General features: G+C 39.4%; 1 protein-coding gene across 1 annotated transcript in view; it reads left to right on the forward strand.

Moving 5' to 3' along the window:
* Positions 1–13,677, forward strand: part of grin2da (glutamate receptor, ionotropic, N-methyl D-aspartate 2D, a) — a 129,180-nt gene that overhangs the window by 45,739 nt on the left and 69,764 nt on the right. The window contains exon 6 of the mRNA XM_051391068.1: positions 10,360–10,474. Coding sequence (XP_051247028.1) covers positions 10,360–10,474 — 115 coding nt within the window. The remainder of the gene's footprint in view (positions 1–10,359; positions 10,475–13,677) is intronic.

The following is a 13,677-nucleotide window of genomic DNA, read 5'->3' on the forward strand; positions in this document are numbered from 1 at the left end:
ATTCATTGTGTGTGCCAGTTTATACACACATGTCGTAGAGAAAAACATGTCAGGTGACAGCAGCAGCAGGTTGGGGTAGATGAATGTTTCAAACAAGAACAGGACTTTTACACACAAAAGGCTGAATGGTCATAGCCACGGACAAACATATTTATTGGTATATAAAGATGAAGTCTGTTATTTAGGATTTGAACGACCCTTTTATTTATTGAACAGAAACAGATCTTGGTCTACAGTATATGGACATGAGGAATGGTCTTTGCTAAGAAAAGGTTTTTATGTTTTTTCTGTGCTAAAGGATTGTTGAGTCTTCATCTTGTGATTATTTATTCATTCTATTTTTTGAAAAAATATTCAATAATATAAATTTTAACTTTAATGTAACATAAGTATTCCTGCATATAAAATTGAGAGTGACAGGTAAGAGGATAGAAAGATGAAGAGAGATGGAGCATAAATGCTGACAAATCCCAGACTTTCATTAAATGAAGCATGAAATGGCTCTTGATCATTCAAACTAACTTGCCCATTGCTCTCTCTCTTTTCATCTTGATCTGTAACTCCCCATCTCTCTCTCTCTCTCTCTCTCTGTATCTCTCTCTCTCTTTTTACTTTTGAAGAAGTTGTCATGGTTACACAGAAAGCGTTCTCGTAACAGTCGGCAAAGAAGCTGAATGTTTCCACTGATGGAAAATCACACACACACACACAAACACCAGCAGGCGAGATCTTTGGAGCTTATTAGAGCAGGACTGTAAACCATTAGTACACACTTCATATCGAACAGGCACACACACACACACACACACACACACACACACACACACACACACACGTCTTTTCCAGTCTCTCTCTGCCTGAATGGATCTTTTTTTCTCTGTCTGTCTCCACTGTACCATCCAGCTTCAGATGAATCTATGCACCTACCGCTGCAGCATTTCCATCAGAGAATTTTGTGAATTATGATGCACTGAATCAGAACTGAAATGGAAAATATATTCAATCATTATGTCCTTACTAGTTGGTAGTAACTAAGGTAGATTCTTCATAGCTTTTCTGATTTGTAAAAACTTCAATTTGTGACGAAAGGTGACGGAAAGTAGTTTTTTTAATATATTAAAATGTTTTGTTTTCAGCCAGAGGTTCTCAAGGGGTTTAATGGATTCAAATTTATGATTCATAGATTTTAACTTAATAAATTAATGGATGAAGTCCATCTTGTAGAATTGTACCAACACTGGCCTATTAACTATCATTAGCCATGCAGGAAATTCATGGAGCCAGCTATATTTGTTTGTGTTCATCCACATTAATGAGACCTAATAAAATAATGGCCAGCCAACACTTTAGCCAGCATACAGGCTCAGTGTTTCTGGCTCTCATCATTAGTCACCAGAACTAGTAGAAATAAATAAATAAAAAATGCCCCAAAAATACATGATTGATCAATTTCACCACCATAAATGTGTGAATCTGTTCTTGTACAACAAAAGCAACAGGCTTTTTTTGTTTTTGTTGTGCAGCTTGCAATATCTGCTGTCACGACAGCTCCACTCACAGTTTCCAGGCTGAGACGGCTTTCAGTGTGATTGGTCAGAAAAACGAGAGTTGGCCAATGGCTGAGGAGTAAGGTAAAGGAACAGGCTTATCACCAAGTGAGAGATTCTGCTATGTGAGAAACACTGAGGCTGGGACCTGACTCACCGATCAGCTGGCCTGCACTATCATCCTAGCTGCCATCAGGTCATCAGGAAATCCTCAACTGGAGGAAATTAAAAAAGTGATTTAGTCATTGAGAAATATTGATGTATTTTCTTTAAATCAAATGATACATGTTCTCAAAGGATTCCCTCATAGTGACAGACCCAGTGACAATCATCACCAACTCATCTGAGCTTCTTAGCCTCTTTCAGTTAATAGTTTTGATTTTATCACACATTTATGGGTCAATCTCAGCAGTTTAAACGACCTTGTTTCCATCAGCAGCAGGCGGTTGTTCTCAGTAAACAAACTTTAATAATCCCAAAAGACATATTTTCCTCAGGAGTTGGTGGAGACCAAAGCAGAGCTAAAAGGATAGTTAATATTCCACTTACATTTATCTGCTGAATGTAAACAAACCAAGTGGGATGATAAGATGACAATATGTTGGGGTTTTGTATCTTGCAGATTACTTTTGGAGTTCTTTTCAACCTTTGGGGACAAAAATATGTAGTATTTTTGTTTTATCGCCTTGAACAGGGTCTGTTTTAAGGCTCAGTGTGTATCATTTAGGGGGGTCCACAGGAAAAATTTGAATATAATATCCATAAGTATGTTTTAATTAGTGTATAATCACCTGAAAAAAGGGACCATTGTGTTCACTGCAAAAACAGCCTTTCTAGAAACAAGCTAAATATTCTTAAATATAATCAATATCTCTTGTATTGAGCAAAACAATCTACCAGTGGGGTAGGCCAATTTTATTTGGCATTCTGAAAGCTTGACTGTACTGGGCCTTAAAACTAGAAAGAAACAACCAAAAAGCAATGAAAATTCAGTTATTTAAGACATATTTTCTTAAAATACGTATTTTGGTCACTTTATTGAGCTGTATTTGAGAATTTGTACCTTAATCTAAGATTAATAGTAAGCAAAAAATAAAATAAAATGAAGGCACCAGAAGCTTCTTATTTTTAGCATTTTTTATTGAAGCAATGAAAAACTAAACAGCTGCTTCATTTACAACACTGGGACAATACTGCTTTCTGTTAAATTGAGAAGTTGTGTTAGTGGTCTTATACTTATAATAAGGAAACACATCCTTTTTTTAGCTTAGAATGAGCAGTTTTTTTATATTCTTGCTTGTACAGCAGCTCGGTCAAGGTTAGACATCGTGGTCATGAGAAGTAAAAGAATTAGAGAGGGTGAAGACACAAAGGGTGGTTGTTACACCTTAAACTGGAAAATAAACGCTAAGAGGAAGTTGTTCATACTTCAGATGTGTTATTTCCAGCTTTGTCATCAAACTGAGTCAGTCAAACCAGTCCACAGACTTCATTATCCAGGATTTTTGTGACAAGATTTGCACCGGACCTCTGTGGGCTTGAACAGATGGAGGTCAGGGTAAACTTTATTCCTATGAATGAAAAGGTGGATTAACTCGGGTGAGCAGAGTTTCACCCTCAATTGTATCCCTGAATCGTTGCTTTCAAATCCTGGCCAGTCTGTCCATTCCTCTCTCGCTGGTTTAAATCCTCTCTATTGTGTTTTCTCCTCCTTTCTGTTCCTTTATCTCTTCTTCACCTATAATTCTCTTGATATCTATTTTTTCATCTCCTTTTCTCCTCTCTTCCCTTTTCCCAGTGTATAAAGTAATAAAACAGGCATTAATTCCACAGGGAACCCCCCCCCCATTTGTTTGATGCACGGCTGCCACGTGTCCCAGTAATGAATTCATTGATTAAATCAGGCTCTGTCTCAGCTCTGCAGGTATGATACAGACGGAGAGCAGCATCTCCCACTGAGGCACGCTCAACCTCCTGCTTCTCTCTTACTCTCACTCTTTTACCAAGTTTTTCTGTTCCTCTCTCACTCATTCCACCCTGCCTTCACAGGGTTCTACCTGTTGGTTTACAGGTATAATTTAAAGTATCTGTGATATTTCAACAGTTTTTCACAGTTTTGTTAATGACTTATGTAAGCAAAAAGTAGGTATTTGACCTTTATGCAACTTATAAAAACCTTCCGACGTGCTGTTGGAAGCATTCAGTGTCTAAAAGTTCTTCTTGGGAAACTTTTGCACACTGCAGCAAGTGATGTGTTTTACTAGCTAGACCTTGCTGGCTACATATTCAATTTGACCAATGACCAGTGATTCAGATAGGTCTGGTGTTCCGCTCATGATGGCTCAACCAATCTAGGCAGGATCTAAGAAAAGAGAATGATATTTTAGTTCTTATATCAAGCCTCGGCCAGAGAAAAAAAACCATCTACTTCAGAGAAAAACAGCAAACCAAAATGGAAATTCAGTCTGATTTTTTAGGCTAGCATTTTCTGTTTTCTGCAACTTGAATAAGACATCTTTTAGATGAGGGTTATAAACAGGAGAGCCTTTTGAAACCTCTTGAGCCGGATGGCAGAGACAACTATCCGGGTAATTTGGTTATAATACAAAAGCTTAATTTGTGAATTAGGGGATATTTATTCTGAAAACAGCCAGCACCATGCTGTCAAAAACAAATAATAGAAGATAGATAGGGGCATAGGCACCAACTGCTGAATATTACAGGTAAAAAATGATTGGGTGAACTGGGGTTTACAAATATTTATGCTGATAAATATTAAATATAACTTTCTTTCTTTTAAATCTCAACTAGGAATATTTCTACAATACAATGATATAAAAAATATTATATAAAAGCCTGTGTTCAAATAATGATTTCAAAGAAGTGGCCAGGGGCACAAATAAATAAAGGACACTGAGGTGGTTAGGGTTAAAATCAGTAACCTATACAACAGCTCACATGGTACATTCAGCATACTTTTGGGTTCATTACAGTCATATCATACTTGTACTGACTGGAATAAGTGCTTTGGAAATGTATATTATACTAATACTAACTTTATCAACATAACAGGTACGATATGTAGAAAGTTTCTCCGTCTCTTGTATAAACCTGTTCCACATACAGGTTATCTCTGCTAAAAGGCTGTGCACACTATTTACAGGCTTCTCTTTGACTCTGAGCATAAACATAATGCATAAAAAAGGTGAAAATAGACTGTAACATAACAGTAAGAAAGAGCTTATCATTCAGTGCCTTTGGGAACAATACTGTGGAGCGAATACGTTTGACTAGTGATTTGTTTAGGAGGAGAAGAACAGCTGAACAGTGTGCACAGACTTCCACATACAGAAAGTCAATAAATCCAAGGAACTCGCAGTACTCACACTCAAGTGGACAGATTGTTTGATTGACAAGTGGGTGGGGTAGCAGAAAAACCACATGACAGCTTTCCATGAAAAATGTCACCAACATAAAAACACAAATCACAACAACGCTTCAGAACTCTTCAAACACCAGACACTTTCTGTTCTCCTTACTGAACCTGGAGACTTCTCTGTTTATAATAACTACACCAATGATTGATATGATGACATTGGTTTGCTGTTTAGCACGTTAAACACTGTCTGACATGTGTTCCTTGGGTTTTTCCTTCATGTCGTGGATCAGCGGTTGGATTGTGCCTTTAGCGAACCTGTTTGATGCTTCCCCTCTCAGTGAAGCAGCTCGTGTTTCTGGGCCATGCAGCACACTCTGCCGCTCTCATTTTCTGTACCGCACACTCTCTCCCTGTCTGCATCCGTCTCCCCCTTTTGTATTTTCTCCCCTCTCGGTCTCCCTCGCTGTCTCTTCCTCTTATTCTTTCTCTGTCTCTGGCAGTCTCTCTCTCTCTTCCACCTTTCTCTTTTGCTCTTTTGCTCTCTCAACCTCCTCCCCCCCCCCCCCGCTGTTTCTTTTCCACTTCCTTGGTGCTGTCACCTCCGCGGTTCGCTGCTCCTCTGTACTGTACCTTCCAACCGGGAAAATCAAGGGAATTTGAGATGGTAAGGTGGTGGGAAAGAGGGGGCGAGGAGTGTAGGATAGAGGAGGTGAAAGGAAACAAGAGAGGATAGCAGCCCACACCTAACTGCAGATTGGCCCTGCCCGGCAGAAGGGATGGAGACTTCTGCCACTCTGAGCCTCAAGACTGATATTTTTTTCCCTCTTTGCTGAGGTAAAACCAGGTGAAAAAGAATCCTCAGTCCTCAGGGACCTCACAGATGTCAGGCAAAATCAGGTGCTCGTAGGTACAGCGGCAGGTTAGAGGTCTCCTCTTACAAAACCACTGTCAGGGAGGGCAAAAACACTTTCCAGTCACAAAATAGGTGGTATTGAATTGAGAGGCTCAGACGCGAGTACCTTTTTGTCAAAGTGCCTTCAGAGATCGCACGGTGTGTGACGGTACATCTGTAGCTGGCTCGTTGGATGTGTTCTGGCTGGATTTTTATTTAATCTGCTGCAGGGCAACATGATTAAATGCACAGTGATATTCTGATATTACTATGATATAATGGCCTTTGTGGTGTTTATCATTGCACTGCTTACCTCCAAACCACTAAGGAGGTTGCTGAAAAGCTGGGACTCACATTATCTTTACACGGTAGGGTAGAAATGTGTATCAATACAACCTGGAAGCGATTCAGGTTCAACTTTCCTGTTGATGCTCTATTTGCATGTGTTTTCCAGAGTGCAAGCTGCAATTTCAGCATCTATTCAGCCTCTGAATTTCTGCTGGATAATCTTGTTTGCTTGAAACGACAAGCAGCAGCAGCAGCAGCAGCAGCTATTCAAGTCTTTTTTGAATCTATTGCATATCAACAATGCTGTGGATTCTCTGTCTCACATATGCTCCAGGACACATTAGCATACTTTAAGGAAAGTCAGGTTTCTCTCAACCAATTAGTGAACTGACCATTTATTTTAAATTCAAAGTTCCCCTTTGGGAACTGAAGCCAAAGTGAATCGACTATGCAGTAAAGGCTGTGACTTTTCAGTAACCTATAGGAGCTGAATCTCATTTCACTGTCTCTCTAAGTCTCTCTGAAGAAAAGTTTCTGCTCAACGCCTGAAATGGAAATGTGCTGTTTTTTTATTAAATACTAAACATCATATTTAATTTACAATAGCAGGGATAAGCTCATATTCGTATTATTAGAAAGCCAAATATGATAGCTGGGATATGCATAAAAAATCCCTAATTTCTAGCTTCTGTAAGATGCTTTCTAATGCTGTTTTTCATTATTTTCACTGCCCAGTGCATTTGATACATAACTTAAAGTCAACATATGACAGGAGGGATATTTTGTACTTTGACCAAATAAATCCTATAGTGGACCACTGAGGATTATGGGCCCATATCATCATGATGAATATAGTAGAATGGTTTTATGTTGTGCAAATGTGGCTGTGTGGTCAATGTAAATTTAAAGGCTTCTTGAGATTGCCTCCTACAACAGATTTTGAGGGGACTGCATATGAAAACCTTTGGAACTTTCCAGAACATACAATTTAAAGCTGTAGTGGGGGACTTTTACATTAAATGAACGTCTGTTACATTGAAGCCCTTGCCAAACAAGTTTACATAATGCTGATTAAGCCCATTATGGGTTAATCAGGTTAATCTCTCTGTATTTCCCTGTATACAGAGTTTTGAAATCTAGAGTCTGTCTCAGAGTGATCAGTTAGCTTGCCAACCCCTGGCGACCAGCCAAAAAGTCCATATTTCATAGATCACCTGTTGTACAGAATCAGAATTAAGGGATTCATTAATTAGTTTACTGACAGAACACTAATCAAATCTAAGAATTTGCTGCTTTTCTCTGTTTTGTATTGATGTATATTGAATAATTTTGGCTTTTGCACTACTGGTTGTGCAAAACAAGCAATATTAAGATGTTACAATGAGCTGTGAAAAAAAATTGCAATGGACATTTTTCCCTACCTTCTGACATTTTACGAGTTCAAATTAATTAAACATCTTTTGAATTTGGAAGTTTATTTTTGACCTTTAGGAGCAGTTATAAAAGAAATAAAGTTCCACTTATATCCGAGCGTCTAACCAACATCTCAAGGTCTTTATCAATCAAATCTCTCACTGAATGAGGACCGTTAAGCTTACATTATTTTGAGTGCAGACAATGAAAATAGTTCTTAGTTGAATGACAATAAATTGACTCGAATAGACATTTTTTATATTAAACACCTCACTAGGTGATATGAAGTCTCACTGATGCATTATCACGACTGGTATGTTCTTGTTACCTTAGAATGAGCCTTTTATATCAACAGGACCCGTGGGTGCTCTTTTACAAACCACAGTGTTGCTACTGTAGCCCAGAATGGACAAATCAATCACTGGCTATCCTTTGTGCTTGGTTGAGTCAGGGTTGCAATTTGCACCACACCTCTAGATGCCACTAAATGCTATACGCTGGTTCTTTAAGTAAGACTTTGACTGCAGAACTTTCACTTGTATCACAGTATTTGTACACTGTTATATTTTTAATTCAGCAAAATGAGTACTTCATCCACCACTGAGCAATACACAGTTTTAAAGTGGCTTGTTGTATCTTTCTGATACAAAAACTTGATAGCTTATTAGGCTACTGATAGAAAATGTAAGATGTGCTTGTGGCTGCTTAGTCACTGTAGTTACTACTTATCTCTTTTTTTGAACTGGTTTCTGCGGTGTGTAATTCTGTAGTCCGATTGCAGTTGATTAAGTGTTATTTCAGATGTTGTTGAGGTTTTCTTTCAGCCTGTGTTTGTGAGTGTGGGATGGTTTCATTGGGATACTTTGATGTGCTTTTTTCCCCAGATGCTTTTAAGGTAGATATTTCATTAAAAGACATCAAAGGTAAAACTCTCCCTTTCTCTCTCGCACTATCTCTACTTCGCACCAACACACTTTGCTTTTGTCTTCCTTGGTATTAAAAGTATTCTCAAGTATTTGTCCTCCGGTGTTTACTCTCAGCTTTTCTCCCCCATATTTTTCTTCTCTGCAAACCTCCCACTCTCGTGTTACACAAGAATGCAGCCGAAGACAGGGGACACATTTTAGCGAATTCTGCTCTTTATCTCATCTATCCCTCCCTGCGTCACCTCCTCTTGGCTCTTTGTTTCTCCCACCTCGCGGTCCCTGCACCTCTGTGATTTCCTCTCATATCAACAGAAATGTGTTTTGTCTTTAGTGCAGAATGCCTGATGTTTGTTCCCCGCAGTGAAGGTCTCTGCTTTGATTACTTTACTTGATTTTCTTTCCTTTTTTATCCAGAGTTTTTCTCTTTCTCCTTTCTCATTTGATTTATTCTCTCATTTGATTCCACTTTTTTCAGATATTTTTATAAGGGCACAAAGTGCTTTATGTCTTCACTGGTGCACTTTTTTAGAAACACTATATTTTTTAGATTTCATTAAAGGTATTATGGTTGTGTGTTGAAAAATTATTCTTTCATCCAATGTTTTTGACAGTGTTGTTTTGCAAGTTTCCAAAAACGCTGTTGCATCTTGTTTCGAATACTTTGTGCTTTTTGTAGACCTTTAGCAGTAGCAGCAGTCTGTCCTGTGGGTGGCGCTGGTGAAAACACATGAGGCCATTAAAATCCAAAGAGCTTATTGCCTTGGGAACACGAGTGTGCTCAGCAAATATGAGGACAATCAGCTAATTGAATTAGGAGATACTACATTTTTCATTTATTAAGTGACAAACCAGGTTCATCCTCAGGGGTACGGTGGCTTTTGTAGGACATATCAGATTGTCGGGCTCAGCTCTACTGTACAGAAATCAGATTTGGCATAACTTTAGCCTCAACTATATTTTTTCAAGCTTAGATCAGCATTAGCTTCTCCTAAAGCACTATAATCTTCAGCTATACTCGCGTCAGCCTCCGCTGTCAGCTGTCAGCTTTGAATTCTGTGCCTGCATTAAATTCTCTCAAGAGTTTATTGAATTAATCTGTAGCCTAAACACAATGCTGAAAGCAGGAAGATAACTGTTGGTTGTTCAAAATGAACAACATTGCAGCAATGGATTATATCGCTTTTGTCCAAAGTGAGTTACAACAAGAGCATTCAACCAAATGTATACAGCTGAACTCTCCAATTTGTTCAGAGTTCACTGAACTACTGTTCAATAGGTATGGCATTGGGCCCATTGACAGCTTTTTCCATCGGTAGGAGAAACAGTCAACCAACCAGAGCTTCGTAGGCAGGATGGATAAAGGTGACATCATCTTCCCCCATACTGTAGCTTGCTACGTTGCTGCATCCATAGCAACAGAAAAACGGTGATAAGTGTGAATGAGATCGACACTGCTGGAAGTTGTTGTCAGTCCACTCAGCCTATTTCTTTGATTGTTATGAAATCTGCTCAGAGCAACTGCTATTGCAGCTCTGTGGTGACTGAAGGTGATTGGAATTGATGTGTCACTCACGGTTGGGGAATAACAAAACAAAACAAATCCCCCTCTTGACAAGAACTCCCCTAACATGAATGTGACGTTAAGGTGAGTGAATGAAGTAAAATCAGAATTCAGTCTGAACACCAGGCAGACACAGCAGCTCTAGTCACATACAACCACATTTTATGAGAACATGTAATATCAGTTTTTCACATGTATTTTTCTTTTTTTTAATGCTTGAGTTTATTATTCAATTTAATTTGACACACTGAGATTTTTGACACACCGGATTTCCATTTCCCCTTACATAGACTCCATCATGTAGGGCAGTGAAACCACATCTCTTATTTTACATCTCCTGTCTCCTTTAACAGGTACTTCACCAACATATCTATTGGTGGACGGGACTATTCCTTCAACAGTGACGGTTACCTGTCCAAACCACTGCTTGATGTCATCTCCTACACCAATGGCAGAGGCTGGGAGGAGGTCAGTACACTGCTGTGCAAGCTGGCACAAATTATCATAGTGCAGCGGCTAGACTGGCTAACCGCAATTTCACACCCCATCAAACATGCTAACTCATGACTGCTCAGTTTCACCTTTCTGCTGTCTCACTGTCTCTGTGTCTCCCCCTCTCGCTCTCTCAGATCTAATTAGATCTCCCCTAAGCCCCGTCCCCTCCTCCTTCTCTCTTCTTCACCCTCTACTCTTCCGTTTGGGTTTGTCAGACTTGTTAGCCAGCACTAACTCACAGTCCGATATCCTTTCCGGCAGGGGCCATGTGTAGCAGTTATACAGTAATAGCACCAAATCCAAGATCTGCCCTCCGAGGGCACTTTCAATTCCTCAAGACTCCCTTCGTCCTAAGAAAAAAAACGCACGTAAACCTTTTTGTTCTATCCTGCTGTGTTCCATTTGCTTGTGACCTTTCATGACTCAATATGTTTACCGGTGAGTGCAGACTCAAGGCCCCTCTCATCTTAAGGATGATAACCAAACAGGAAAAATCGACCTTTGAAAAAAAAAAAAAAAAACATTGCTCTGACCGTGCAGCATCAGTGAGCCCTTGGATTTAAAAGTGTTTGTCGTTCTTCACCTTCCTGTCAAAGCTGAGCTTCCTCCTAAAGGTGCAGCGCTATACAGTATTTCAGTGTGGCTCTATAAGAGAAGGATGAAGAAATGATTCAGATTAGAGTGCATTAAGAAGGAATTAAGGAATAAGTAAACTCAATTTATGTCAAATGTGTCTCTAAGCAGGATTCCTGTGGGCTCTACACCTGCATAACAGGCTGAATTGCAACATATGCAATACAACCAAAAGTATGTTGATGCCACTGTTTACTGTATGTTCGCTCCTGGGCTGTTTTTCGTAGTTTGGGACAGTTCCAGTTGAGAGAAATCATACCACTACGTCATGCAATGATATTCAAGACAATAGTTTTCTGTTTCTTGTTTAAACATGACAGTGCCCCAATGCACAAAGTCGGTTCATCAAGAAATGGTTCTCCCAATTTGTTGTGGAAGAGCTTGACTAGCCTGCACAGAGCCCAGGCTTCAACCTCATCCAACACGTTTGGAATGAACTGGAACGCTGACTGTGAGCCAAACCTTATCACCCAACATCAGTGCTGGACCTCTCTAATGCTCTTGAGTGGGAGCAAAACCCTGCAGCCAGTTTCCAAAATCTTACGAAAAAGCCTTCCTAGAGGGGTATAGATATAGATTGAAGCTAATGGTTGTCATATAAGATGATCACAAATTAATGTAATGTTCTGTTCCATTTTGGTTAAAAACTAAAAACTTTGTAAATACAACAACCTTTTCTAAAGGGCGTATTACATGATCTCGTAAGTTCAAGTGCCTTAAAACAGCAGGGAACTAGTAAGAAACCATGGAGATTGCCAAAGTAACATAACAACACTTGATGTCAAATTGGTCAGTTTTAGATTCTCATTTTACCATTGCTTTGTTTCACATGGTGACTCTTTGATCTGAATTGGCCTCTAAATCCCCATTTTTCAGTTGTCAACATTTATGATAAAACACATTAGCTTGTCAATGCCACGTCATATTTCTCCTCTGGCCTGCATCTGAAAATGCTGAATAGTCATATTTGAGGGGGGCAGAATTTTCTACATCATGCATGCTACGATCTGAAATTGACCCCAATCTTGTTTTGCAGAAGATAACAAGCCTCAGAGCAAGATCCAGATCAGGGGAAATATAAAAATTACTGACGATACTTAGTTTAAAACTTGACAAATATGCAGCACTCATGAAAAATAAAAGCACTGCCTCTTATCTTTTGATTGCTGAACAAGGGGCATTTATTTTTGGAGAGTGTGAGCTATTTTATTCATGTTTTTAAGTCTTCTGTACCTTACTCTATCTTTCTGGTTTCTGAGTTCAACACATCTAGCCTGTATTTCTTCTGGCAGTTGTAAACCTTAAGAAAGTTGCTGTAGCACAAGTGGCAGCAAACTGGAGAACTACATCTGTGGGAAACATAGAACCGTTTTCTGCCCTTTGCTGATGTATCTCACCATTACTATATTGAATTTTTACTGAATGAAGACTGAGATACTGACAGAGGAGATAGGTTACTGTCTTGTACTCCACAGGTTTGTAAAAGATAGAAGGTAGAAAAATCGGCTATACAGCAGGGAGAAAAACTGACAGATAAGGGTTCACTTTGCACTGCTGCTCTCAAAAGATGACTCCTGTGCTGCTCTTTTATATCTGATGTTCAGGTGAGTCAAGAAGGAAATTATCAGGATAGCCATGTCATGTATCCAACAGGAAATCCCCCTTTAGGATTTTACAGTATTTATGATCCCACTCTGGAACCAAACTGTGTATCTGATCTGGTTCATAGATTGCTGAAGGGACAGAGCACACGCAAAGCTGCTAAAATCAATATTTGTATATAAACAATAGATCAAATGAAATGTGTGTAACATTAAAAGGTGTGGCTTATAGTTACAAACCCACAGAGAATTATCACCCGACCTGGTGGATTGACTCTGGACATAATGATAGCTTCTGCAGCATGTGTGTGTTGCGGTATGTCCCTGGCGTGAGTCGCTCATGGCGTTGGTGCTTCACTAGAGAGGAGGACAGATAGACATAAATAGACAGTGAAAGGGGTCTGTTCATAGTCATATCTACATTATACCAGCAACACATAAACCTTTCACCAAAGCTTCAACGTCTATATCTGAATGAATCTGAACACAACCCCTCCTGTATCTGCTTCAGATTGAAATCTCTCTAGCATTTCTGTGCCCAGAATCCATTCATTTTTTGTCAACGCTTTTATTGTACTGTATTTATCAAAGGCAAACTCAGTTTAAAAAGATAGGGCTGGCAGCAGCAGCACAGCATCAGAAACGTTCTCTGTGGGGATACCATGCGTGCTAAGCGCAGCAGTTCAGCAAGGCAGCTGCAATGCGCTGCTCACGCAGTGTGTCCAAACCGTGAGTGTATTTCAGCTCATTGTTTTGGTTGTCTCTCACCGCTGCACAGTTTACTCTCACTGCTTTTATCAATGTTGTTTTCAGACACAGCAAGAAACAGATTTCAGCAAATAAGCTCTAAAAACCCACTGTACTTAACTTGTGCAGCACTGAACGACAGACAGTCACAGAAACGCAAGTAGAAACAAGGGCTAACATGTTTGCCATATCAAC

This window comes from Dicentrarchus labrax, unplaced genomic scaffold (genome assembly GCF_905237075.1).
Source record: "Dicentrarchus labrax unplaced genomic scaffold, dlabrax2021, whole genome shotgun sequence".
In the NCBI taxonomy this organism is placed as follows: domain Eukaryota; kingdom Metazoa; phylum Chordata; class Actinopteri; family Moronidae; genus Dicentrarchus; species Dicentrarchus labrax.